We start from the raw sequence: 24,249 nt of genomic DNA, 5'->3' as shown, positions 1-24,249 counted from the left end.
TTTTGCCCCCATTTCCCCCTCAGATTGAACACATAGCATTTATCTCACACACTCGTGTTCCTTCAGTTCCTTTAATGGTTTCACATCTTTCTGTCGTCAGTGTCAAAACCCGACAAAGACACTGCGGTAAACTATCAGATAGAGACACAGAAACTGCACATTCAGCACATCATGGTGCCCTGCGGAGAGCCGGATCCTCTGATCAGCAGTTTCGATATTCTCACATTTTAATGTTTAAAGAAAAAAAAAAAACGCAAACGACGAGCTTCTGTTTCTAAAAGTTTCCGTTACGTTTGCGAGTCGGTGAGGCCGTCATGTCTTTGCCTCCTTATATCCCGGGTAGTCATCTCGCTGCTTCTACCTTCCAGACTTGGTCGACATTATAACAAAAGCCCTCCAGCAGGCCTCATTTCTCGAGAGCCAAATTGCAGGAAATACTAGTCGGGGCACCATCGCTCAGTGTCTCCGCGTCCACTTTAATAACATCCAGGGTTTCTGGTTCACCCCGACCTGCTGCTTAGTGCCCACGCCGCGCTGGACTGAAGCAATGAGCATGATGAAATGTTTCCTCCTCCGATGTACCTGGCAGGGACAGGATGATGTGTCATTATGTTGAGGGCACCCAAAAATGTCACGAGGAGTGTGTAATATAACTGCTCTGTGTGGACTTTGACAAATAGAGCTGTCATGAAACTTCACCAATTAGGATACAGATGTTTGCGCTGCTGGCCTCTCCAACCTCAACATCTCCGTCAGTCAGCCGCTGCAGATGGCGAATGAGCTGGAACTAAAAGTCTGTGTCGGGCTGTCTGACTCAGGACATGTTCTCATCCAGAATACTGATGGCATGTCATTTCTGGTAGAAGTTCACAGCGTTCACTATAAGTGAATTTAAAGTTATTCAATTTCACGCTGAAGCCCCTCTTTTGAAGCCTCCTGCAGATTTCAGGCCTGTGAAAGTCACAGGGAGGGAATCCGTATCTGTCAGCTGCTGTTTTTTGATATAGAGATATAAGTACATTTCTGTGTTCGCCTCCCCGCCTTCCCTCCTTCCCCTGCTCTCTCTCCGTGCCATGCTAATTGTTAGTAACCAAGTTAGCACGGTGCCTGTGCTCACTGAGTGCCACTTAACTTGAACCGGTGGAGCGTGGCTTAATTGTCAGTCACCTGTGGAACTAAATCTCCCAGAGCTATTTCACAGGCTGAGGATTTGAGACTTTCATCAGTCACAGATATGCTAGTTAAATGAACATAGCAACAATTAATCCCACATTGAAAACCAAATCGATGGTGCGTCACTATCCTGGAGCCATTATCTGTTGACAACTGATTGCATAACTGTTTGCAGCACACATGGCAGAGTATCGGGGAGGAACATCTTTTCACACCGGAGTTTTTTTTTTTTTTTTCCGAACCTGAGGTTCATGAACTGTATCAGCTTGATGGAAACAAAAAAGTGCTCCTATGACAGATCCGCTGGGAGTCGCTCCATAGGTATGCATGTCATTAGCGCTGGTCAGGGTGGGATCGGGGGGCATCGGTAGGAATGATGACACTCCTCCTGACTTCTTTGTAAAACCGTGCTGTCAGCTTCATAAACGAAGCTTCCAGCTTATTGTCTCAGCGTGCATGGGCGGCACAAGAACGGAGACAAAAGGCGTGGGAAATTACATGGGAGCTTGTGCCCAAATGTGTCGCTATTCTTGGCCCTTCTTTTTGGAACAGCACGCAAAGAAGAAGGAAAAAAAACCTTGAAGGGAGTGAAAGTAGAGGAGCGAACAGAATTAGGCAGTATTGCTCCTTCTACAGCAGACTCATGGTGTTGCATGTAAAACCACAGAAAGAACGGATTAAAGCCGCCCGTGTGATGACTTGCATCCTAATGAAGAGTAGTAAGGGGGCGTAGAAAAAAAATCAGAACCGAGGTGAAGTCGAGCATCATAGTCTCTCGGTTCCGCGTCAGCGTGTGGTTGACTGATGTTGCGATTGGCAGTCCCATTTATTTTAACAACTGCAGCAGGATGGCGGTGAGACGAGAATGCAGCGGAAAAGCCAGATGGTGCATGATGGATTTCATGTTGCTATTAGAAAAAGGAAATATGGGGGAGGATGTGATTTCGGATGAGGAGTACAGATATGGGCGGGCGAGGCGGATATGTATGCAAAGTTTTTCTCATGAAGGACTTCAACAGGGGGTCTATGAACATTTAATTTACACTACGTCGAATGTAGTCTACGCATGAATCACGTGACTGTGCTGCAGTTATCCGTAACAGCAAACTTGTCAGCCAGCAGCACGTCATTGAAACATTTTGGCTAGTCGTCTGTACTATTATTCCAAGTGTACCAATATTTTTGTGAGCCACAGTCGATCTTTTCGTTTATTAATCAAGCAAGAGAGACTCTGTGGAGAAACTGCAACAGTTGAGGCTAACGCAGCTAACAGTTAGGCCCTGCTCCATCCCTCTAGCAGCTAGGTCCTGAAAAACGTTAAAGATCGCTGCCCTGAATGATACAGAAGCCTGATTAAAGTGCTTCATTGGATCTCACAAATCATGCCCTGCCTCTGGCTAGAGCTGCAACAACTCACTGATCAATTGATAAGTCGATCAAAAGGAAATCCAGCCCAACTATTTTGATAATAGATTGAATGTAAGTACATTTTTTGGTGAACATTTGCTGGTTCCAGCTTTTTCAAATATTATGATTTGCTGCTTTTCACCTGACATTTATGATTGTAAATGAACAATCTCCAGGTTTTTGGGCAGAACAAGCAATTTGAAGACATCATACCTATAATTTATCATCTTTTTTTTTTTTTTTTGGCAAGTTGTTTCAAGCACATCTCATCCCCTGCTCCCATGATGATAATCTTTCAGTATGTCACTCCGTGTTCTTGTGTAATAACATACCCAAAATAATCCTGATATTACCACCCCTCCTACATCATAATAAAGATTACAGGAATTCAATACCACATCAGAGCAATTGCATAAAAGTGAATTTGGAGGCAAGTTTTGAAAGATGACACCAGAAGTGAGCGGGGGTTTTGCAAAACTAATGTGGAGAGGAGGAGGAGGACTGGGAGCCACCAGCCCACACAAACCTGCCTGTAAAAACTGTGCATCTCGCTGCAGCTTCCTCCCACGTTCCCTCACTGGTCATTTTGTCATCTACAAAACCAGTTACATATTTCCCTTCTTGCTTCCCCCGCCCCATTCTCGGGCATCTAACGCTCACGGTGACCTCTTCCGACTTCATCCGGACTTTTTTTCTCTCTTTTTCCTGCACAGTGAATTTCATCATCCGGCACATTGAACGTAGTAATACCGTATTGGCTGGCGGAGCGGTTGTTATGGTTGTGGGAAGCGATAGTCAAGAAAGTCAAAGCTCCCACCTATTTCATCCACCCATGCATGTACAGTACGTTTGCATGTACAAGAAAGCAAACGCACGCCAATCCCTGGCACTGTGTTTTCCGTCGGAGGAAACAGGAAAATTAGTAGCGAGCATCTTGGATGTCAAGCATTTTTTAACCGAAAAGGGGGGGGGTCTTCATGCTGCTGAGGTTACGCAACTAATACACACTCTGTCACTCTTTCTTTCTCTCTCTCTCTTTCTCTCTCTCATTCAGTCTCATAAATTCTCCATCCTCTGCCTCCCTCTCTCTCTCACGCGCGCCCCACACGAACGCACACCACTCGCGCTCGAAAACCTGAATTTTAGAGACAGAAGCGTCTGGAATTTTTTCACAACCTCCCACAGACGTCCTCGAACCTATCATTTTCTCTGCAGTGGAGCAATGGTGACGTATGCTCATCGCTGGTGCAGCTGAATTTTAAAAAGGCTCTCTGCCCACGCTGAATACCACTACTGCAAGCACAATTATCATAAACTTTCCTTTGCCGTCTGTAGCCCTTCTGTCTCTGTGTACGATCCCTCCTGACTTATTCAGCCGCACGCATTAATTCAGTGTCGGCAGCAGGGAAGGAGAGGTGAAAGGGGTGGGGGGTCTGGTTCCTTTTTTGAAAATTGGTGGGTCAGTGTCTAATCACTGGGTGTAGGCGAATCAAATGCACATGTTTGCATATTTACTCACATTGTGTGTTTTTCCCGTGTACCGGTTTGTGTGTTCCTGCATGCACAGATGCACAGATTGGCTCACATCGCACCCACGTCGGGTTTTACATTTTTTTCAGCTACAACAACCACTCCTGCGTGTGCTACTTATATCAAATTATAATTCAGATCTTTCACAGGGAATTGGCTGTTTGACAGACCCGCGCGTGAGTTTTTTTTTTAATTCGGGTCACATCGCTTTTTAATTGTGCCACAGAGAGCTGAATAGTCACACCTAGGAAAAACATCAGTGTACCAGAGAGACTCCCCACACTTATAATTAACCGTGATAATTTATTCCCCCCCCCCCCAACACCCTTCTTTTTCTTTTTTTTCTTCAAGATGTAGTGACAGACTTTTATTTTCAGCTGTTTGTTCCACAGTGGCATGATCAGTCGGGGGAATACCGTACTGTTATGAAACTGTCATCATAATTCGGTAAATTAAGTGTGGAGCTGTAACCCCTAACATTAACACTTGCCCTGTAATTACCTTCGCCGGTGAGGTTACATTTGCAGTGCGGTTTGTGGGTCTGCGGCAGGATTATGGAAAAACTGCAGGCGGGAATTTCATTGAATTTGGTGGAAGCGTGTGGCGCGGACCGAGGAAGTGCCCATCACATTTTTTCATTTTGAAGCAGATCGGAACAGGGACACGCAAATATTTTTCTTTTTTTTAACTTTCATTAACATTGTGGGATAAGATCATTTGCCTCGGCGGAATAAATGGCACGCATCTTATAATCCAGTAGTTGGGAGACGTAAGAGTGACAAAAAAAAAAGCAGATTGTAGATGCACAGTGACTTCATATAGCAATCCACATTAATGGCACCATAACAGTAATCCTCTGGGGTAGCCGACACATGTCGATGCTCAATCTTCATATAGAAAGCGGTCGTTACGGAGCGCTCAGGGACGGCTCGTTGGTCAAACTAAGTTGGGGCTATGGAAATGATTCACCTATCATGCATCACATTATACTGTTAAGGTTTTTGAAGTTAAACAAGCTGGTGACGAGCTGCCGCATTCATGATGTTACTCCAGTCATAGTATTTGATATTTGTTAAAATGTATATGTTTTCTGGTGTAAACCCCACCCCCCCACCCCCACCCAAAGAAGTACATAATAAATGAATGGCTGAGATGATAAAGCTATAGCCAGGCACAGCAATCTTCCGAAATAGCTCCTGTGGTGTTGGAAATGTGTCCAAACGTTGTAGCAGTCGCACAGTCAGATTTCTCGAGGGTCTAACTAATCATGGCTTCCATGAAATGGTATGCTTGCAAATGCACTACTCATTATATGCATGTTTACAATAGAGAGCACTGCATTGTGGGAACCTTCTGACAGATATACATGTCACACTTTTGTTCCATTATGGATAGATCTACTCAGTGAGTTTCGACACTCAAATAATATGACACACTTTTTGGACAGAGTTATTTTGGATGCCCTGTTGTACCATACATGCTTTGTGTGCACTGTAAATAATAACCTATGAATCACCATGTTGATAACAGTTGATAACAGTTTATAGCTGTATGCATTTCTCCAGTAAGCCATGGAGCTTAACATCACTGCATAACTGTATCTGAATAGCTGAAAAGCAGTTAAATAATAATGGAGGTAAGGGGCCCTACAGTAAATTAGATTAAAAATAATTCAAACGCTATTAAAGCAGGGGAAAAAAAAAGACGAGCACGAACATTCATGGAGTCAATGGACCGACTTAGTTCCCCTCCTCTCGGTGTGGTTGGTTTAAGCTCTCTCCAAACGCTTTAATTAGCTGCCCCCGAGGAAACTTAAACATGCAGTCTTGTCACGTTCGTCTCCATCCAAAACACAGCGACTCGCAGCACCACTGAGGAAGCTCAAATGCTGTTTTATTCGCCGCATGTTTTAAACATGGCCGTATCGATGTCCTCAAATTGTGTTTTCTAGAAACGCTCTGTGAGAATTTTTATTACCGCTTCCCTTGTGTTTGTGTGAACCGAGGCTCGGCGTTTTCTCATCCTCTGCCCGAGAGCAGTGCAGCTACTTGCGTTTTTGTGCTCGTGACCAGCTCAGATTAAAAATCCAAAAGATGGCACCGGGAGTCATTTGATATGCGTGACGCCTCGGGCGGAATCTCATACAGGGCCAATTAACGATTCAGAGCTCATGTATCTGGTCTGTGAAGATGCTAATCACTATTACTCTGTCCCATGAGGTCAGACGTCTCTTCAATCAAGGGCATTTTCTGATCCCTCTGAATAATTCCCTCGACTTTTTTCATGTCGGGTTCCCCGCGTGTTTACACAAGGCTATATTTGAACACATGACATCAATACCTGCGACCGTTTTTTGTTCTCGTCAAACTCTGTGAGTCACTGCCGCTAGCTTTGACAGACACTGATTTGTCATGCAAAGCTCTCAACAAACACCTCTGAATTCTGCAGCTGAGCATGCCTGAGCTTTCAGAAAGCGGATAACGCCAGAGGTGTCGTCTTTCTTTTGCCGTCCCGGAGAATGCTGGATGCTCATCAGGTGCTAGTCGTGCTGCAGTTGCAAATGAGGTCAGTGACACCTCACCGACAAGAAAAATTAGGCAGCGTTCGACTACGACCACCTGCTGGCCTAATGCTCATTATTCTAAGTCGGGGAGCCGCCTTCATCGACCGTTCCTGTTACCCAGAGGAAGCAAACTGTCCTCATGGCAGAGTGTCTTCCTCACACTGACTCATGTTCTAATACTGACGAGGGGTTAGTAAGCTTTACTCACACGCCTCGGATGCATCACGCTACCTGCTAGACAACACCAAGCGTTTGTGTCTGCCCGCCCTTATATAAATACCCCAGTGCTGTTCCATCTGTCACGTCTGCTGTACAAGACGTATCAGTCCTGCGGTCCAGCTAATGGCCATTCTGAAGGTATCACAACCACCCAAAATCGCTTGAGCCCTGGAGGAAATTGATGATGCTGAGAAAACCATTCCCAATTCGGCCACTTACGATCCTCCAGGCTGCGGCATCAGAGAGAGGATGTTGAATTATAAAGGTTGGCTCAAAACTTTAACCACAATGTTCCTTCGTGTGTTTCTAGTGCTATTGTGTTAAATCATCTCAAATAAAAATGCTTGAATAACACATGGATTTATTGAATTCAATACATAAGATGAGGCCAAACGACAGATTATCATGTCAAGGACGGTAATGACTACTTCCAATAAAACTACGCCTGCTGTGAATGGACATACCAAGTAATTCCCCTCTTGTATTCCTATTTATTTATATATAAGGTATGTATACTTAGAATTGGACATCAATATGTCGGCTGATTCCTTATATTTACACAAATATACACAGAATATATACATAAATACATGTAACGGAGGCAAAAAATGTTATGTTTATGATATCAGTACACTGAAACTATAAACTTCTCTGAAAATTTTACCAAATCAAATGTATTTTTATTTAATCAGGAAGTCACAGTGAGATCAAGATTTTAAGTGAGAACCAAGCAAAGAATAACATAAGAGAAATGAAAATGCTAATAACACTGACATACAAAAATCAAATAGGAGAATATTTAGAAACACAGTCATGCAGATAACAGTGTGACAAAATGTGTTCTAAAATATCTTTGTCGCAGGTGTAAAACGGAAACAATATTTGATAAAAAACATGTTTGATTTTTGAAAAAATAAAAACATTTGTGTAGGCAACAGCTTGACAATATAAATAGATGCCTTATAAATAAATAAGTACATTCTGAAATGTCCTTGGCGCGGGGAACGAAACAAACAATAAAAGATACAACCATGTTATGCAAAACAGTCACACAGATACACACAATATCTGCTGATGTTTCCGTCTGGGTCTATTTACCATGTCTTGCGGCATTTCCAAAAACACTGGAAAAGTAGTTAGCGCTTTTTAGATGTTCGAAATCCATTTTGTTTATGACATTTACTGCCAAAGAGGCATTGTGGATAGAGGTGACACTGATAACAAACAACCTTTGTGTTGGTAAGGACTTTAGGAATTCAACCTCAGGCATGAGGGAGGTAAAGGACAAAGCCAGGTAAGAGCCCTGTTGGCAAAACAACAACAGCACACTCACGTTTTTAACAGTGACGCACGCAGATAAACAGATAAGTGGCCAGCACACACGTTATGACATCTGATCACCATCTGGCAGATGTGTACCCTCACACAGAGAGAGATACGGAGGCGGGGGTTGTAATTCAGGAACCTCAAAACATGCTAATCCAGTTTTTTTTTTTCTGAAAAGCCCTCCCAGCTGCTATCAAGATAGAGTTTCAAGAAGGAGAGACACTGAGCTGTGAGACAGAGAGAGGCACACAAGAGCGGCTCTGTTTCCTTGTCAGCACTTTGAAATCCCAGGATTTGCCACAGTGCAGGTTTCCTCCGGACCGAACCACAACAAAGACAACAGGACAGTGGATTAACCTTAATCCTATCAGTGTTTCTTATGTAGGACCCTGTTAACAAACACCTGCATTAGGAATTACCAGGAGGAAACGACTCCAAGTGACCCACGACACATGGCCTCTCTGGGCCACTTCCTCAGACTGCTGTCCAGTAACCGCTCAGGTTTCTGCTGGTAACCACATTATCAGGGCTGCATGGGAGGCAACATCCCCGCCACGGCGTCTTGCAGCCGACAAAAGAAGAGATTTTGAGGAACAGAAGTGACCGAGTAGTAACATGCTGGAGCCGAGAATTGAACCGCAGGGATATACAGAAGCAAGAGAAGACGAAACCAGCGAGTAGGGGAAAAGATGACAAACTATTTGGACTGACGCTTGATGTTCCAGGCACCTGGATTTTTTTTTTTTTTTTTTTTTTAACTTGTTTACAGTCACGGGGAAATCCCTTTGAGGATAAAGGTAGACCATGTTGATGTGCTTTGGGTGTCGTAGACAAGCTCGACACCACCAGATTCAGTGGAACGAAAAACACCGCTTGCTTGATGATGAGCCTCAGATGATCCCAAACCCCTGCTTCCTAGACTCAGGTAAAGGCCAGCGCAGTGAGCTTCAACAGCTTAATATGAGATCTAACTTCACCATCAAAGCCTCCTGACATTTTACCCAATGATATTCAACATCCTCTCTCTCTGAAAAACATCAAGATTTCCCTGATTTTGCCTGCTATGTGTGCTTTCGGTATGTGCAAAGAAGTAAAGCAGTGGGTTTACTGTAACAATACTTTAAATGTTTTCAATTGTTTTCATTCTAACACCACTTGGGCTGCTGATAAGAACACAAAAGGAAAGAATGCACAGAGAAACGCCTCCATTATCACACGTACTGTAAATGGAGCGAAATGGCAAAGGCCTTGAATCAGACGAGTTTTATCTAATGTCTTTGTAGAGCATTATTTTCCTTTCAACCTGAATAACAATCAAATTCAGCTATTAGAGGTCCCTTAGGGTGCTGCACTAAGAGTGAGCCGTCAGTCTCGTCATCTTGTTCTCCCGCTTACTCTGCTTAAAACCATCTTCAGCTGTAGTGCTAAATTCTGACCATGCACCTGTTTCTGGGTTTGTCAGAGCTGGCTGAATCTCACGTCACATTAATATAATTAGAAGGCTATTAAACCAAAAGGCAGAATCAGTAGGATTTGTTCGATCTGTTGGCAAATGCAACAGAAAGATGGTTGATATTTTGGTCCCATTTCCAGGACGTCAAATACTGACACGCTGAGTTGGTAAAGCGTCATAAATAAATCGATGATTCCCCTCAAATGCATTAAATTGACGTTACAAGCCTGTTTTGAAAATATAAGAAGAAAGTACAGACACCTGTGTTGAAATGTAGGGAGTAAAAGAAATTGTCAGAAAAATAAATACTCAAGTAAAAATCGATTCAAGTACAATAACAAAGTGTTTTTTTGCTCTTAATTTTTCTTCGTACCTCGTTCTGATCTTGGGTCATAAAAACATTGTTTCAGAAAAATGATTTACAAATTTACAAATTACAAGAACGACATCAATGTAACTTCACTGACCATTTCTCCCCCTTTTGTTTCACACTAACACTTTTCTTGCTTCGACCACAAAGGGGCACTGTTCCAGCCTTATACACACCAGGGTGCTGCAGAGTTGTGCAAATGGAATCTGACTTGACTCAGATTATGGTCTTTATAGTACATGGCCCTCGATTCGATGGCTCTGTTTTGGTTCTCTAATGCATCACAGAGCAGCACACCTCAGTAAACGAAGAAATGGAACAGGAAAACGTAAAGGATGTTCGGTCCATTAAGCTTCAGCCTTCCCACAGTGTGTAGGCTGTGTGGTGGGAGCCAAATGTGGTGTGTAGTTGTGTGAATGCTCCATGTTACAAATGAGAGGCAGCATATTTTTTATACAGTGCAAGTTTGTTTTTTTTTTGTTTTTTTTATCCAAAGATATCTGATCAAACTGTGTGCAAGCTAAGCAGTGCAGGAATGCCAGCCCTTTAAATTTAATACAAGTTGGTGGTCTCCAAAATGTGGATTAATTTAATGGACTGCTTGTCGACCGTCTCTTCTTCTTAAACATTGGAAAGTGTCCCCCTTTTCGTGTTTTTATGTCTTCATGGCTGGTCGTCTCTGAGCTGATTACACAAGGCTGTAATCAAACGTCCTCTCTCTGCCTCATGCTCACTTGTGTCTGTTTATGTCTCTGGGGGCTACTCGTAGCTCTGGAGAAATCAGGAGGGCGTGTTCAATGCCTGTGGGATCCACTCCTTGTTTTCCATGTGTCCCGGGGGTTGGAAGGCAGCTGAAAGTTCAAACAGAGACTCACTCCCTCATGCTCTGCATGGCAAGAGCTCAGAGATTAAGGGGTTTGTCTGCACCGCCAACAACAAGGACTGCTCACAGTTCGTAACTCGCCAAAGAGGAAGGATGATTCAGTGTTTTTGTTGAGCTGCAACTTTTGCAGCCATTACAAATATGACTTTATTGCAAAACAAGCTGTGGATAACCTGTTTTTCTTTTGTTCATTTGCCCGTGCAAGACAGGTAGAACAAAGTTTGAGAAGAGAGCAGCTACCATCAAAATGCCTGGGTGAGTCTGCTGAGTAAAGGAGCCGGAGGATGCAGGTGGCAGAAAGGCTTTGCTCGAACTTGTTTGAAGTTTTTTTTCCCATGTCAAAGGTGAAGGATTATGCCTGGCATAGGAATTTAGTCTTCAAATGAAGGACTTTATGAGCTGAATCTCAACAACTCCCAGGCAGAATGTGAGCATTGGCTTGTGCTGCACACTGGTATTGGTGTGTGAATCAGGATCTATGTGTGAGTTAGTGAAGTGCAATGCTATTCCTTAGCAGTGGGACCGTGGACGCGACCCCAAGGAGCACAACTTTTGGCCAGCAGCAGCAGCAGCAGCAGCAGCAGCAGCAGCAGCAGCAGCAGCAGCAGCAGCAGCAGCAGCAGCAGCAGCAGCAGGGGAAAACCATTTACCACATCTCTGTAATCCTGAATGAAACACAAGGAGATGTGCCGGTGCCAGAGCTGGGAATGGGCCGGGTCACTCACACCCTGGTGGAGCATTGCCAGCCAGGAGGAGCCCTAATTAGCATTGTGCCAATGGAGAAAAGCCCCAGGCTGGGCAGGGCACGACAGGAGTTCGACAGGTGGCCCTCCCTGAGCCGTACAGGTAGAGTTCGGAGGCAAAGAGAGGAGGCAGTTTTAGAGGAGAATGAGGAGGAGTTAGAGGAGGTGGAGGGAAAAATGAGGACAGACAGGTTTTTGAAACAGCCCTCCAAAAACTCAGGTAACTCCTCACAGCAAGACAGAGACGTGGCAGAGTTACTTGCTCAGACAGACACCCAGGAGCAACGCATTCAAAGCTCAGTGTTACACTCTGTCTCTGCCCACGCTAAGGGGTTCGACTTTGGGGAACATGGCACTGTCGCCGGACACAGCTCTCTGCCCCGGGCTGTGCTGCGAAGGCCACGTCAGGATGAAGCTCGGTTGGGTAGGAGAACACTGAGCATGTATGGCGATTCTATCAAGCAGCAAGGAGATTCTCAACCTGATCAAGAAAGACGGCTGCGGAGGCCCCGGAGTGTGTGCATGCTGGCAGGCCCAGGTCCAGTTCTGTCGGAGTCCCGGACCCAGCACCCCGTCAAGAGTGCAGTCATTTTGGAAAATGACCTGCAGTACAGGAACAGGAAGGCTGAGCTGAGGGCTGTGGATGGCCTCAATTCTGTCTTGGCTCAGCGGCCTTCGGTCCCCGCAGAGGTGACCCCCAGGTTCCGCCAGAGGAACTTGAAGCCCAGGCCTGTCAGTATGACAGTACTGGAGCTGAGAAAGAGGGGCTCTGATGATGAGATAGACAGCCAGAGGAGCTGCAACCACACAGGCGGCGATGGAGGAAGCTTCCTCAAAGGGGGCTTTCGTTGGAGGCTTTTTGGTAAAGATAAGAGCAAGGAGAGTGATAAAGAATCAAAATCTTCACCCAAAAGCAAATCTGATGCTCCAAAAAGTACGCTCAGCTCCCTAAGACGGAGCTTCAGTATGAGAATCAGGAGGACTCGTCCCCGGGACAAAGTTAGTTTAAGTTCAGAAACGGAGTCAAAGGAGCGCTCGCGGACTAAAAGTACATCCGAAGAGACAACGATGCCTCCGAGGCCTTTCTCGTACCTCACAGGAAGAATGCTTCCAACTTCCAATGAGGAGATTGAGGATGGGGGTATGCAGTACATTGAGTACCACAGCAAGGGGAAGGTCAAAGTAATGGAGGTACCCCTCTGTCCAACAAAACTGTCTTCCAAACCAGTTCAGGAAGAACTAAGCATTTGGCAGCTCATAGCAAGCCGCTTCAGGAGGAAAGAGCAGCCATGCAGTGGCAAATGTGAAAGCCAGCTGTCCCAGAGCACAGACACTGGCCAGTATCCCCAGGATGGGAATAATAAGTCACAGCCAGTCTCCATAGCGACTCTAGCAGGCATTGACTCCCACAAAGGTCAAGGTAAGACCTGCAAGATTGCTGAATTTATTTCTATGCTAAGTTCCCTCCATTTATAGCCCACCCCCTCCCTTCGCCGCACAGAAAGCCGCAGTTCAAGAGAAACACTTTTTTTTTTTTTAGAAGGACAGGCAAATGAAAAACACATGGGGAGTTGTGAGTTTGGACGGCATTCAAAAAAGTCTGGTTTCACAGAGTCCTTTTGGAATTTCTATTTTGGGTGCTTCGTTTCTTCAGTGTTTTTTATTTATGTGCACCGCCTTGTTGCATGTACTCACTCAGTAATTCATTTGCCTTACAAGTTCAGCGAATTAATAGGTAAGTAGAGTAAATTGAAATCACCACTGACTGATAGGAACACTTTATATTGGCTTGTTTCAAAGTGGTGTCACTGTGGCTCAACGCAGTCCCAGTAGTGCTGTGTGTTGGCCTCACAGACGCAGCTTAAAGCAGTAGCATTACAGCAGTTAGTGGCTGTAATGGGGATGCATTTGGCAGCCTAGCAGGGCTAAATTAAGAGGGCTTACATGCTGTAATGATGAGGAGAAGGGAAGACGACTTAAGTACGGTGTTTAAAGGTTAACTCTGACAGTGGAGTGCGTTTGTCCAGTTGCCTCGATGAGCAAGCGGAGAGAAGCAAATATTTGCAACTATCTGAATTAACAGCTGTGATTTGCTACGTCTTGTGTGCCAAGCTACGATTTCACACCGTCACTCGAAGACCTAATTAGTTGTCTGTGACAAGTTAATGCCTTCTGCGAATGTCAGGTCACACATATACCTCTGTTCTTTATCATTTAACCAACCTTTGAACCAGCAAAGCAGACTTTTCATTCATATGCTATCGTTGTGCTTTGACACCTGTAATGGGACCTGGGGTTGACCTTGTTGAGCCACCAGTTTGTTTGTTTTCTCACATGACATGTTACCAAGGTTACCTATTCCTGTGGTGAAGTGTCAAGTCCATTTATTCCCCTGCAGTCAGTCAGGCAACAGGAATGTAGGTGTGCCGATCAGCCTGAGTAAAGTAAGCTGTTCAGTGCTCTGGGTGGGACTCAGCGCCTGTTGCTACCTGCCTAAGCGTTTGCTCCTAAATTAAATCCAGAAAGCTGAAGCTCCGCCCCTGAACTAAACACACACACATGTGCTGACAGTCGGTTCAAGTGTTTCCTGTTGATAACTTTAAACATCCTGCTGTTCGGTTTGGGGGAAGGGTGATACAGGGTAAGGGGTCTGAGGTGTGTCCCCACCCCCACCTGTGGATGAACAAAGCCACTCTGTCGTGCCTGTGGAGGCATGAGTGATCAGTGAACCGTGTGCTGAGACGGGGGGCTCTCTGGGGGTCTTTGTGTTGGAGGATGGGTGGCTGGCCATGAGGCCTAGGTGGTCAGCAATGCACGTATCTAGTGATGTTTTGAAATATTGGGAACGGGACAGTAGATGGAACTCTGTAATAAATCTCGGTAGAAGGTGTCAGCGGGATCCAGTAGACAGAGAAGATCCCACTGATGCATATTAATTCTGACATGTCTTGACTTGCCAGTACACATTGAAAGTTTGAAGAAAATCCCCCATGTGTGATCTTTTATCTTGAATCTGACATCAGATTTATTCATGAGGATGGAATCCCCTTTGTGTCTTGCTATGTGTCATTTGATACCATTTTCTTTGAATTCCTGCCAACAATATTTCTTTTATCGGCGTTACTTTGCAGTTTGGAATTAGTCTGCCTCCTTCAAAATCTGCAGATTCAATTTAAAAGATGCTTTTTGTTTATTCCCTTCATACTTGCAGAAGTGGATGAGCCTCACCCCCAGCAGGTGATCATGTTCAAGACAAATAGTCACGTTCAAGTAAGCTGGGACAAACAGTAACCATGTCATGATGCCCTCTCACTGCGGCAGGAGAAATGAGGAGACAACAAGATATCATATGAATAATTGCTGAGTGATAGAGTTGGACCATGAGCAGCAGAGGGAAATCTGTTAATAACTGAATATAACTCACATTTGAGCATCTGCCACTGCTAATCTTAGCAAGAGTACATCTTGTTCTTTAGGACTGTGGTTCTGCAGCTCTGTAACTTTTCACCAGAAAGTCTACAAACTGTTGAAGAGCTGTAACTTATTATTACTTTCACTATTGATAAATCTGCTAAGTATTATTACTAAAGCTGGCCAATACTGGATTTTTGGGGCTTATACCAATAATAGGGGGAAAAGTTCCGAAACCAATATATTTGCTGATTTACAGTATTTTTACAATGATTCCTCAAGTGTAATTATTCTGCAATCAAATACTGGTGACAGAGGAAGGATATGTAACGCTTCAACAGTAAACCTTTGCTTGTCAAGGACTCCAGTGCACTGAAACGTCAATGTGAAAATAATTATATTTTACCAGGAGCATCTCTCATAATCTTGAAACAATACGTTTTATATCAGCACATATCAGACAATATATAGGCAGATGTCAGTCAGGCTCTAATTTCTATCAGTATTTGAGTCATTGTTTAGTCTATGAAATGTCAGAAATAATGTGAAAAAACTCCCCCAAAACCTCAAACTTTTCATTTGCTATAATAAATGACAAAGAAAAACATAGATAAGGACTTCGATCAATTAATCATTGCAACTCTGAAGTGTTTGTTCAAAGTTTGAGGAAGGCTCTGGTGTTTGTAACTCATGGCAGCATTTCTCTTCAAATCGCGGTTGATTGCTTGCAACAGTTAATTCACTTGCATGGAAAAAGAAAAGGATAAGCCAAATCTGACACATTTCCGCTCTTAACTCTTCAAACTGAGACAATCAACACGGACTCTGCCCTGCGAGACCTCTCAAAACCCAATTTGCAAATCTCGTGTTTGATGAGAATCCGGTTTGAACCAGGATGTCCAATTTATTTTCAGGGAACTGATCAATGCGAGTCTGCAGACAGCACAAGGCTTTAAGAGCTTTAAGTAGGGCAGGCCACCCAGACCACATTAGGTTGGCATGGTGTAAAGATTTTTACCTTGTTCTCTGCTGATTGTGTTTGTCACTTACCTCCTTTGATAGGAATAAGAGCTTGTTGTTTTGGGAGCTGGGGAAAGCAGAGATAAGAGCTCTGACTGGGGCTGTTCTCTGTGCGAGTGGCTCTGGAGAGCAACACACAAAAAACAGGACGATACGGGACTATTTTGTCAAGACGGGCACGATAAAAGAAGTCAGAAACGGAATGTCGGTCGGTCATGAGGTCGGCAAATAAGGGAAGTAGAAAATACTAATTGCTAGCTAAATTCCCACTCTGTAATTTATGATGGTGGGAAAGCATGGTTGGAAAGTCCGTCAGGGCTGGAGTGGAAATTTAGACCTCAAGGTTGTCCTCTCTCTCGTACCAAAAACCACTTCAGATTCACTGCACGGAGAAATGCTCGCATTTACGCACACGCACACAACCTCCAACAACCATATGCAGACCTTTTTTTTTGCACTCATTGCATTTTCTATTCTCATGAAATGGAATAAGTGGAGGGGGGGGCGTGATTGTGCTTCACTACCCTCTGACTGAATGGTCATTTTTATCTGAGTCGACGTGAGCAGTGAAGTGAAAAACCTCACAAACAAGCTGGCAACGCAGTTTTCCCCTCGCGGAGACAAAGACACTGGTGTCCTCTCTCCGGGCATCACAAGTGCCAGGGCTTTCTGTTTCCATAGGCATTTCTGGGACACAGTAATGTGGGGATGCTCATTTTTAAAGGATGATGTAAGACGGAGCACATGGATCCAATTAGGGCTTTTTTAAAAGCAGGATACCGCACTGGTCGTACTGTACATGCTCCAGGGATGGCAAAAGTCAGGCATCTCCTCTATGTTACAATTTGTTATGGGTGTGTCTGTGAGAAGAAATACATGAGAAGTTTTTCCTAAAAAAAGATTTTTGTTTGGTAATTTTTAGAAATACACAACACAGATTTCAGCTCAATTGTGGTGAGAACAGGAACAGCTCACAGGTCCAGTCCAAGTTTGTGTAAAGGCTCCTTGAAAGTGGTGTAATGGTCAAAAATGTGTTTTTCCTAATTGGTAGTTGTGACCGCTGCCTGCCATCACCCTCCAATAATGTAAGAAAAAAGAAATATAATGATATAAATCAAAATCTTCTTTAAACTATGAAGAATGCCCCTGAGACAAATAGGTCTGGACTAAGTGACAGGAAATCCTAGGAAATGAGGCAACAACCTTATCTGATATCATCCCAGAGAGCCGTGACCTGCGATCGGTTTCCTGCGCTGTAAAACTGAATCAGATGGGTGTCTTCTTCGCTCGTGTTCTGGCATGTTGAACCCACAGCGAGAGGACTTAACATGAGGCGTGCTGTTTAAAGACTACTCAGTGCCACACAATGCCTCGATGAAAGGCCCTTCTGTTCGGGGATGCACTTTTCTCCTCTCCCACAACAAGTGAGACAGCCCGAGCAGCACGAGGCTCTTTGTAAATGGAGGTCAGAAATAACAGTTGTAGTAGATGAAATAATTTTTGGCTCGGGTCTGCTCAGCTATGAGTCATGTGCTCTTTTAGCTTAAATTCTTAAGAAATGTTAGAAATGCGTCTTGTAGTCACTCTTATCAGAATCGCCTCTGGCACAAAGGAAAAAACACTGTTGCTGCAATAAACGGTCTTACTGTAATGAAGACACCCTATTTAATTGTTATCTTGTAGACAAGTGGAGGGGCTCACCTGGTATTACACACCTGGCTGTCTAGAGACGAAGAGTCTACACTCCTGTATTAGAGTTGGTATCTGCTTCTTGGGGGGGCTCAGATGGTGAGACGGCCATGATCCAAAACAGGAAGGTGGTCTTTGTTCTAATAGCTGTTATGACACATCGCAGTGTACTCCATCTCTGTGGGAAACAGGCACAGCTTGTGGAGTTGTCATTTGTGTTTTTTTTTTTTTTTTTAGTTCAGAGAGTTTCTGTTGTTCTTTAGAGTGCTCTTTCCCAATGTGCGATTACCCAGTCAAAGTCTCCAAATGTCTCTGGAAAGCCAAACAAGTTGAATCAAGCCTGATAATGGCTGTCTTTTTCCAAATGGATTAGGTTAATCTCATCTGAGTTTTTTTTGCGTTAAAACCTAATATTGAAATAGCCTGTGCAGTGTTTTTACTTACCACAGTTTGTTCTTGGCAGTTGTGTGATAGTAAATACGTCAGCAAAACTGGATGTATGCAAATTAGTCAGGGTGAGAGAGGAATCTTGACTCACAGGTTGTTTATTCGCTATTCGAATGCATTTGCAATCGACAATTAGTTTCGTTCCTGATCGATCTAGCACAAACTTTTCTGAGTGAACAGCTGAAAATCCCCCACAACCAAAGCTGACTTTTTTTCAAACAACTGTCATTAACCCAAAGATGTTTAATTTACAGTCAGAGATAAAAATAAAAAAAAGAGCCAAAGCAGCTGATGTCCAAATTTCACAAGGTGAAGTAAATAATCGGCCCTTTGCTTCCCCAGAAAGAATTGTATCTCATTGAATCGATTGACTACATTATTTGTGTTCGGAATACTAATTGGGAATTAAGTGCAATGAAAAATATGTATAGACCAATTGCTTACACGTAAACAAAGTTTGGCATTATGATCATCTATATCTGTCCAACCGCTTGACCTTTCAACGTCAGTAAGTTTGGTATAGCATGACTCTGCAAATCCAGGTCGATAAACAAATGACACAGTCCCACTTGTTTACTGTGGAGTGTTTGTGTGCAGGAAATTGAAGGTAAAATGACACTGAACTTTTAAAATTGATCCCTCAAGTCAGACTCTGCTAAATACCTGAGAAGACTGTAGATATACAGACTGTCATATCAATTTGACAGCAGAACCATCCATCATAAAACTTGTTGCGCACACTACAGATAATCCATAAACTGTAGCTGTGAAGTCACTTTGGAAACTACCATCAATTTAGTGCTGTCACAATGACAAATTCCCCATGTGGTGATTCAACACCCTGCTGGAAAAAAAACAGCGCATGTTGTGTTTCGATGCCAGTTTTGGTGCCGGTCTATGTGGGGTTTTTCCAGCAGGGCAGCGCAGTATGCTGTATAAAGTTTTGGTTGTTTTGGTTTTGGTTTTACAAGTGTACATATACCTGTGGACCAGAATGGTTGTATCAACCTCAATGCTAGGCTGCTAACATTAATAGACTACAACTTTATAGTCGGAGCAAGCTAGCTACTGGGTGCGAATCAGTTACATGACATTTCCAAGCAAGTTGATTCCTGTATTTGACCATTTTCCTTCCACACCCAGCTTCATCATTATAGTCAGGGCATGTCTATCTAAAAACTAACATACAACAGCACCACAGTCAAATGCGCAGGAATGGGATGTCCGAATAACAACACAGATAACTAGCTAGCTAACCTGCTGAGGTAGCACTGCAGTATAGACGGAAAAGAAACCATTATCAGGATCCAACCTACTGCTCTCGTTTTATAGTATATAGCCAAAACACAGCTTCTCTTGACTGTCCCGACAGTAGTCCAGTGTCCCCCCATACGGAAAGTAGCCACATTAGCCGCACAACATGCTAAAGCAAAGTTCAACAGGCTAACCTACAGTAATAAACAGTAAATCAGCATGAAACCTTGGGTTGGGTAGCAGACAGCCACACTGCAAAAACTCAGTCTAACCAAGTGTATTTCCCTGTTTTAGACATTTCAGTCAGATAAATGTGACTTGAGACACTTTCTACTTGTCTTATTTACTGTTGGATCTTTTTTGTAAACAAATAAATCACCTTCTATTCATTGGTTGTTGTTTTTTTGTTTTTTTTATTTTTTAAGTGGATTTTTTTTGTTCCAATGCAGTATCGATCCATACTTTAGCTGTTACCGGCCCTCGTTTCGCTTATTGAATTTTTGAAGAACTGATTTATTCACTTAGCGTGGAACAAGAGGGGACACGGCCAGGAAAAAAAACAAGACGCAAAACCTGCCTCTCCCCGTTCCCTGTGGTTGTCTTGTCAATACAGCAGCGTTTAAACATTGTGAAAGCTGTATCACTTCTGGCTGGAGTCTAATGGGACGCCGACAGATGGATTGCCTCTCAGTGCTGCTCGACTTAATTTCTTTCTCTGTCTTTTTTTTTTTTCTTTTCAGACTCTTTCGTCAACAGCCAGGAATGGACATTGAGTCGGTCGGTGCCAGAGCTGAAAGTGGTGAGTAACTTTTAATATATCTAACAGTCCCCCTCTGTTGATTCGCTTTTTCATGTTACTGATAGGTTTAACTGTCTGTGGGAAAAAGCATGTTCCGTCCATGTAACACTGGCGTTGCCTATCAAATGAGACGGAGCGGTTGAGATGTTGGCCGGACATTTCCCTGGCACATAGTGGGTGATTTTTAATGAGATGCGTTGGCATGGGGATGCCGGGCGGCTTGCAGCAGGACGCGAGATGAGTGACAGTTTTAGGCTAGACTAGTGACACATCCTGGGTCTGATCCCACCCGCCAGTGAAGCGCACACACTGCCAAATGCACAGCTAACATCCTCACATGATTTTAATGCCTTCGACGCATAAAGACAAGCGGCCTTGAAAAAAAGCGGCACTCCGGCGTTCTGACAGTTGATATAATATTTCCGCGTTGGGCAAATTCATTGTTGTGGCACCTCGCGAAGAGAGGGAACTTCAATGGGGATGAAAAAAAGGGAGAATTCACAGGGAGCACAGAGACAAACTTGGCTTCAAACACTTCAGACACGTCTGTTTCCTTTTTATGTTTCTGAGGTGTTAATTGGCAGCTTCAGTGCAGGGGTTTGTTAAATGGACCTTGGATAGACTGAATTAAAATGTCTCAAAATATCTATCATTCCTTTTCAAAAATGCTCAAAGGATGGCGGCTTTTTTTTTCTGTGACAAGGTCATGCTAATAAGAGGGTGGTCTCGCAGGATTTTTAATAAGATAGCCAAAATCGGTTCTCTCTCTCTCATGCTACAATAACAATAATTGGCTTGGGGGTCAAAGTGCTTCCTGTAGATAGATGGTGATCGGGCGAGGGAAAAAAACATCTGCCACAACAGTGAGCTGTGCCCCCGGTATTGTAGTCTTGCGGTGGCACTAAACTGTGGTCACATTTTACTGCCATCTTTTGATCTCCAAACGTGCACTCTTTCTAACGTTCCCAGATCAGATCTACAAAGGTGAGTAAAAGTGCTGTAATAGTGCTGATCAAGCCTTTTCGGCTTCATGGAGGCTAATATACCAGCGGGTCACAAAGTCGAACCGTTAAAACAGCGGGAGCGGCGGTTCAGTGGTTCATTCAAAAGTCAATTGTTGTTGACTCACAGCTTTCACCACACACGCGGCCTACAACTTTCTCAAACTCAAAGCTTATTCATAGTTTGTTCTGCTGGGGTACCTCGTGGTGCATATATATAGATATATATACTTCAATTATAGAGGGGGGATGCTGGGAAAGGCCTTAAACGGTGCTTTTTCTCCTGCGCCCCAAACGTCCCTATAATTAGAGCCATACCTGACTCCAACACCCACTAATGATCCAAAGAAGAAGAGGGCGATGGTGGGTAGAGGAGGAGGAGGAGAAGAAGGAGGAGATGAGGCATGTTGCAGCCTTTGTTCTTCCCAGACATGCTGGCATCATCAGCCCACCCTCCACCATGCATCACCCTGAAGGCGCTGTAGTCAGGTCTGGTCTAGACACCAGGGAGAGGAAGCGAAGGGGGGGGATTGCAACCAAAGTCAATATATGTTGTGATGACTTTCCTCAAAATGTTTCAGCCGTACACAGGCACCAAATATGGTTTCTCAGGGTTTTGTACATTAATCACAAGCCGTATGGACTTTACATGAGCTTTGTTGTTTGATTTCTACCATCTAGGCAGCAGCGTCTCTGATTTCCGTTAATCTTTTAACACTGTCCACGGGAGAATGATTCATTTCTGATTGTACTGGTCTTGAAGAAGTGTTTTGTTGTTGGCTGTGTTTAGCAGATAATGGGCTAAAACCGTCAACGTTACCTTTGCGATTGAGCGTAAAGGTTCATTATTGACCTTTCTGAAACAGCAGCTTGACAAAAAAAGGTCGACCAACCTTTTCCTCTTTGTAAGTGTCAGCCACACGTCACGGTTTTCCTCAGTGAACGAGCGTACTGAGCGAGGTTAAAAGCTTCAGACACACAAAGTCCAAGAACCTTGTGCCGAGAATGTTTCGTCATGTCACCATCACGGCCCTTTAAGTCTACATATGCTTGTAGTTTGTACCTGTCATGTTCCGCCTGTCAGTAATAATGACAGTGTTTTGCTCTCAACCTTGCAGGGCATTGTGGGAAATCTGTCCAGTGGGAAGTCAGCCTTGGTCCACCGGTACTTGACAGGCACATATGTGCAGGAGGAGTCTCCTGAAGGTAAGAATCTGCTGGTGATTATAAACGTGTCAGATGCTCCAAGGAAAATCACCATGATTCAGATTAATGCGGCATGTTTATTCTTGCTCTCGTGACCTAAGATCATTCCGCTAATTGGCCTGCCAAACTGTCATATAAAATACGTGACGGCTGAGGAGCAAAAACCTTTTATTTGTGACGTGTCAGCCTCACAAATTAAGATGTGATTTCAGAAGCTGTGGATGAATGAAATTACACAGGAACCTGCTGGCTGGTAAATTAATTTTGTTTGCTTTTCCACAAGAATAAAGTCAAGCATGTCGACACTTGATTGCTAAACTGTACAGAAGGATAACCATATTAGGATATTTACATGAAGCTTGGTGCTGAGTGTCCTTGCGAGGGTATTTTTTTGTGATTAGTCTGTATTAACATGCTGTGATTATATCAAGCTTCTCGATGCCAAAATTGGCAATTGGCTGTGTTCGTTTTTTATGAATTTCCGTTTTACACCTCCACTAAAACTGGGGAGATGATAATAAGAAGGAGCGTGACATTTCCAGTAAATTAGGGTTGTGAAGATGACTCATTGTTGAAACTTGGAGGTAAAACCGATCATTTCTCTGGGATTGTAAGCTGAAGTTATCACCACAAACACAAACGGTTTCCTTCCAGGATGTCCCGATGGAAAGCAAACCAGTTTACCAGGTTTAAAGGATGAGTCCACCCAAAACTGAAAATTCAGTCATTATCTACTCACCCTTATGCCACAGGAAAATTAGTTATTCACAATCTTTTTGAGCCAAAATCTTCTCTGTAGCAGTTAAGCTAAAAGCGTTAGCACGCACTCAAACCCGTTCCTGGGTGGTGCATTCAGGGGAACTTGTACAACCAAAATTTGTCTGCCAAACAGCCAACAATGAATAAAAAAATCTGCCAAATGTTAGTCATTTATAACCTTTTTTAAGATGAAATCTTCACTGTAGCCACTAAACTCAAAGAATTGCCATCAGAATAGGCTGATTTAAAATCAATTTAGGCTCTCCGGGGACTTGGATTACGCCAGAAAAGTTGTATGGAGCCATTTTATCTTATCTTTTGGTTGTTTTCTCACATTTGGAAACAAGTCCCAAACTACTTCAGTTGTTTAGGAGACTGCTGCAGCGCCATTTCTGCTGTGAGGCACTAGAAATATTCTGTGGACTACAAAGATTTCACCAGACTTGAGTAGATAATGTCTGAATTAAAATTTTTGGCTGAACTTATCTGTTAACATGGTCTTTAACAGTAAGGAAAGGAGCACCACATCATTTTCCCCCACTCCCTCTCATTTGATCAGATATTCTTCAATTTATCAGCTCAATCATAATGAGAATGCCCCGTTTCTGGCCTGAAAGGCAAGCCCTCCTCCCAGAGACCCAAAAAAGATGTTGGGAAAACCCAGTGTTAACTGATGATCTTTGAGGGTCTTTGCAGTGTTTTCATTTTTTCGTGTAATTATAGTGAGGATATGAGACATGAAGCGCATAATTAGTTTCTGGCATTTCGCTGCACCGAGGGAGAAAAATCCTCATAGCTTAATTAGTCGTTGAGAAATGAATGGAGAAAACGCCGGAGAAAAACGAAACGAGCATTGTTGCCGTAATCAAGAAAACATGTCGGCTCAGATGTGCGCGCGTGTCCCTTTTTTAAAATTCCTGTGTTACAGCATACCTGTCTCGTGATTAGCAGCTGCTCTCTCTCTCTCTCTCTCTCTCTCTCTCTCTCTCTCTCTCT

At 43.6% G+C, this 24,249-nt stretch overlaps 1 protein-coding gene and 1 long non-coding RNA gene across 3 annotated transcripts in view; one reads left to right on the top strand and one right to left on the bottom strand.

The window, feature by feature from the left end:
- The window catches only part of agap3 (ArfGAP with GTPase domain, ankyrin repeat and PH domain 3), a 131,776-nt gene that overhangs the window by 41,007 nt on the left and 66,520 nt on the right, over window positions 1-24,249 (top strand). Inside the window, exons 1-3 of one of the 2 annotated variants that reach the window (XM_037083539.1) lie at window positions 11,310-13,087; window positions 20,229-20,287; window positions 22,407-22,494. In XM_037083539.1, coding sequence (XP_036939434.1) covers window positions 11,425-13,087; window positions 20,229-20,287; window positions 22,407-22,494 — 1,810 coding nt within the window. In that variant the 5' untranslated portion in view covers window positions 11,310-11,424. Of the gene's footprint in view, window positions 1-11,309; window positions 13,088-20,228; window positions 20,288-22,406; window positions 22,495-24,249 lie in introns of those variants that run through there. The other variant, XM_037083541.1, reaches the window with a different exon arrangement.
- On the bottom strand, window positions 334-24,249 carry LOC119010935. The gene is made up of 3 exons (XR_005072089.1): window positions 24,187-24,249; window positions 17,800-17,965; window positions 334-582 (listed from the first exon to the last, which is right to left on the bottom strand). It is a non-coding gene; the product is annotated as an uncharacterized LOC119010935 (long non-coding RNA).

The sequence above is a fragment of the Acanthopagrus latus genome, chromosome 21 (assembly GCF_904848185.1).
Source record: "Acanthopagrus latus isolate v.2019 chromosome 21, fAcaLat1.1, whole genome shotgun sequence".
Lineage (NCBI taxonomy): Eukaryota > Metazoa > Chordata > Actinopteri > Spariformes > Sparidae > Acanthopagrus > Acanthopagrus latus.
The sequence above is the reverse complement of the archived record's forward strand: the minus strand, read 5'-3'. Positions and strand labels throughout refer to the sequence as shown.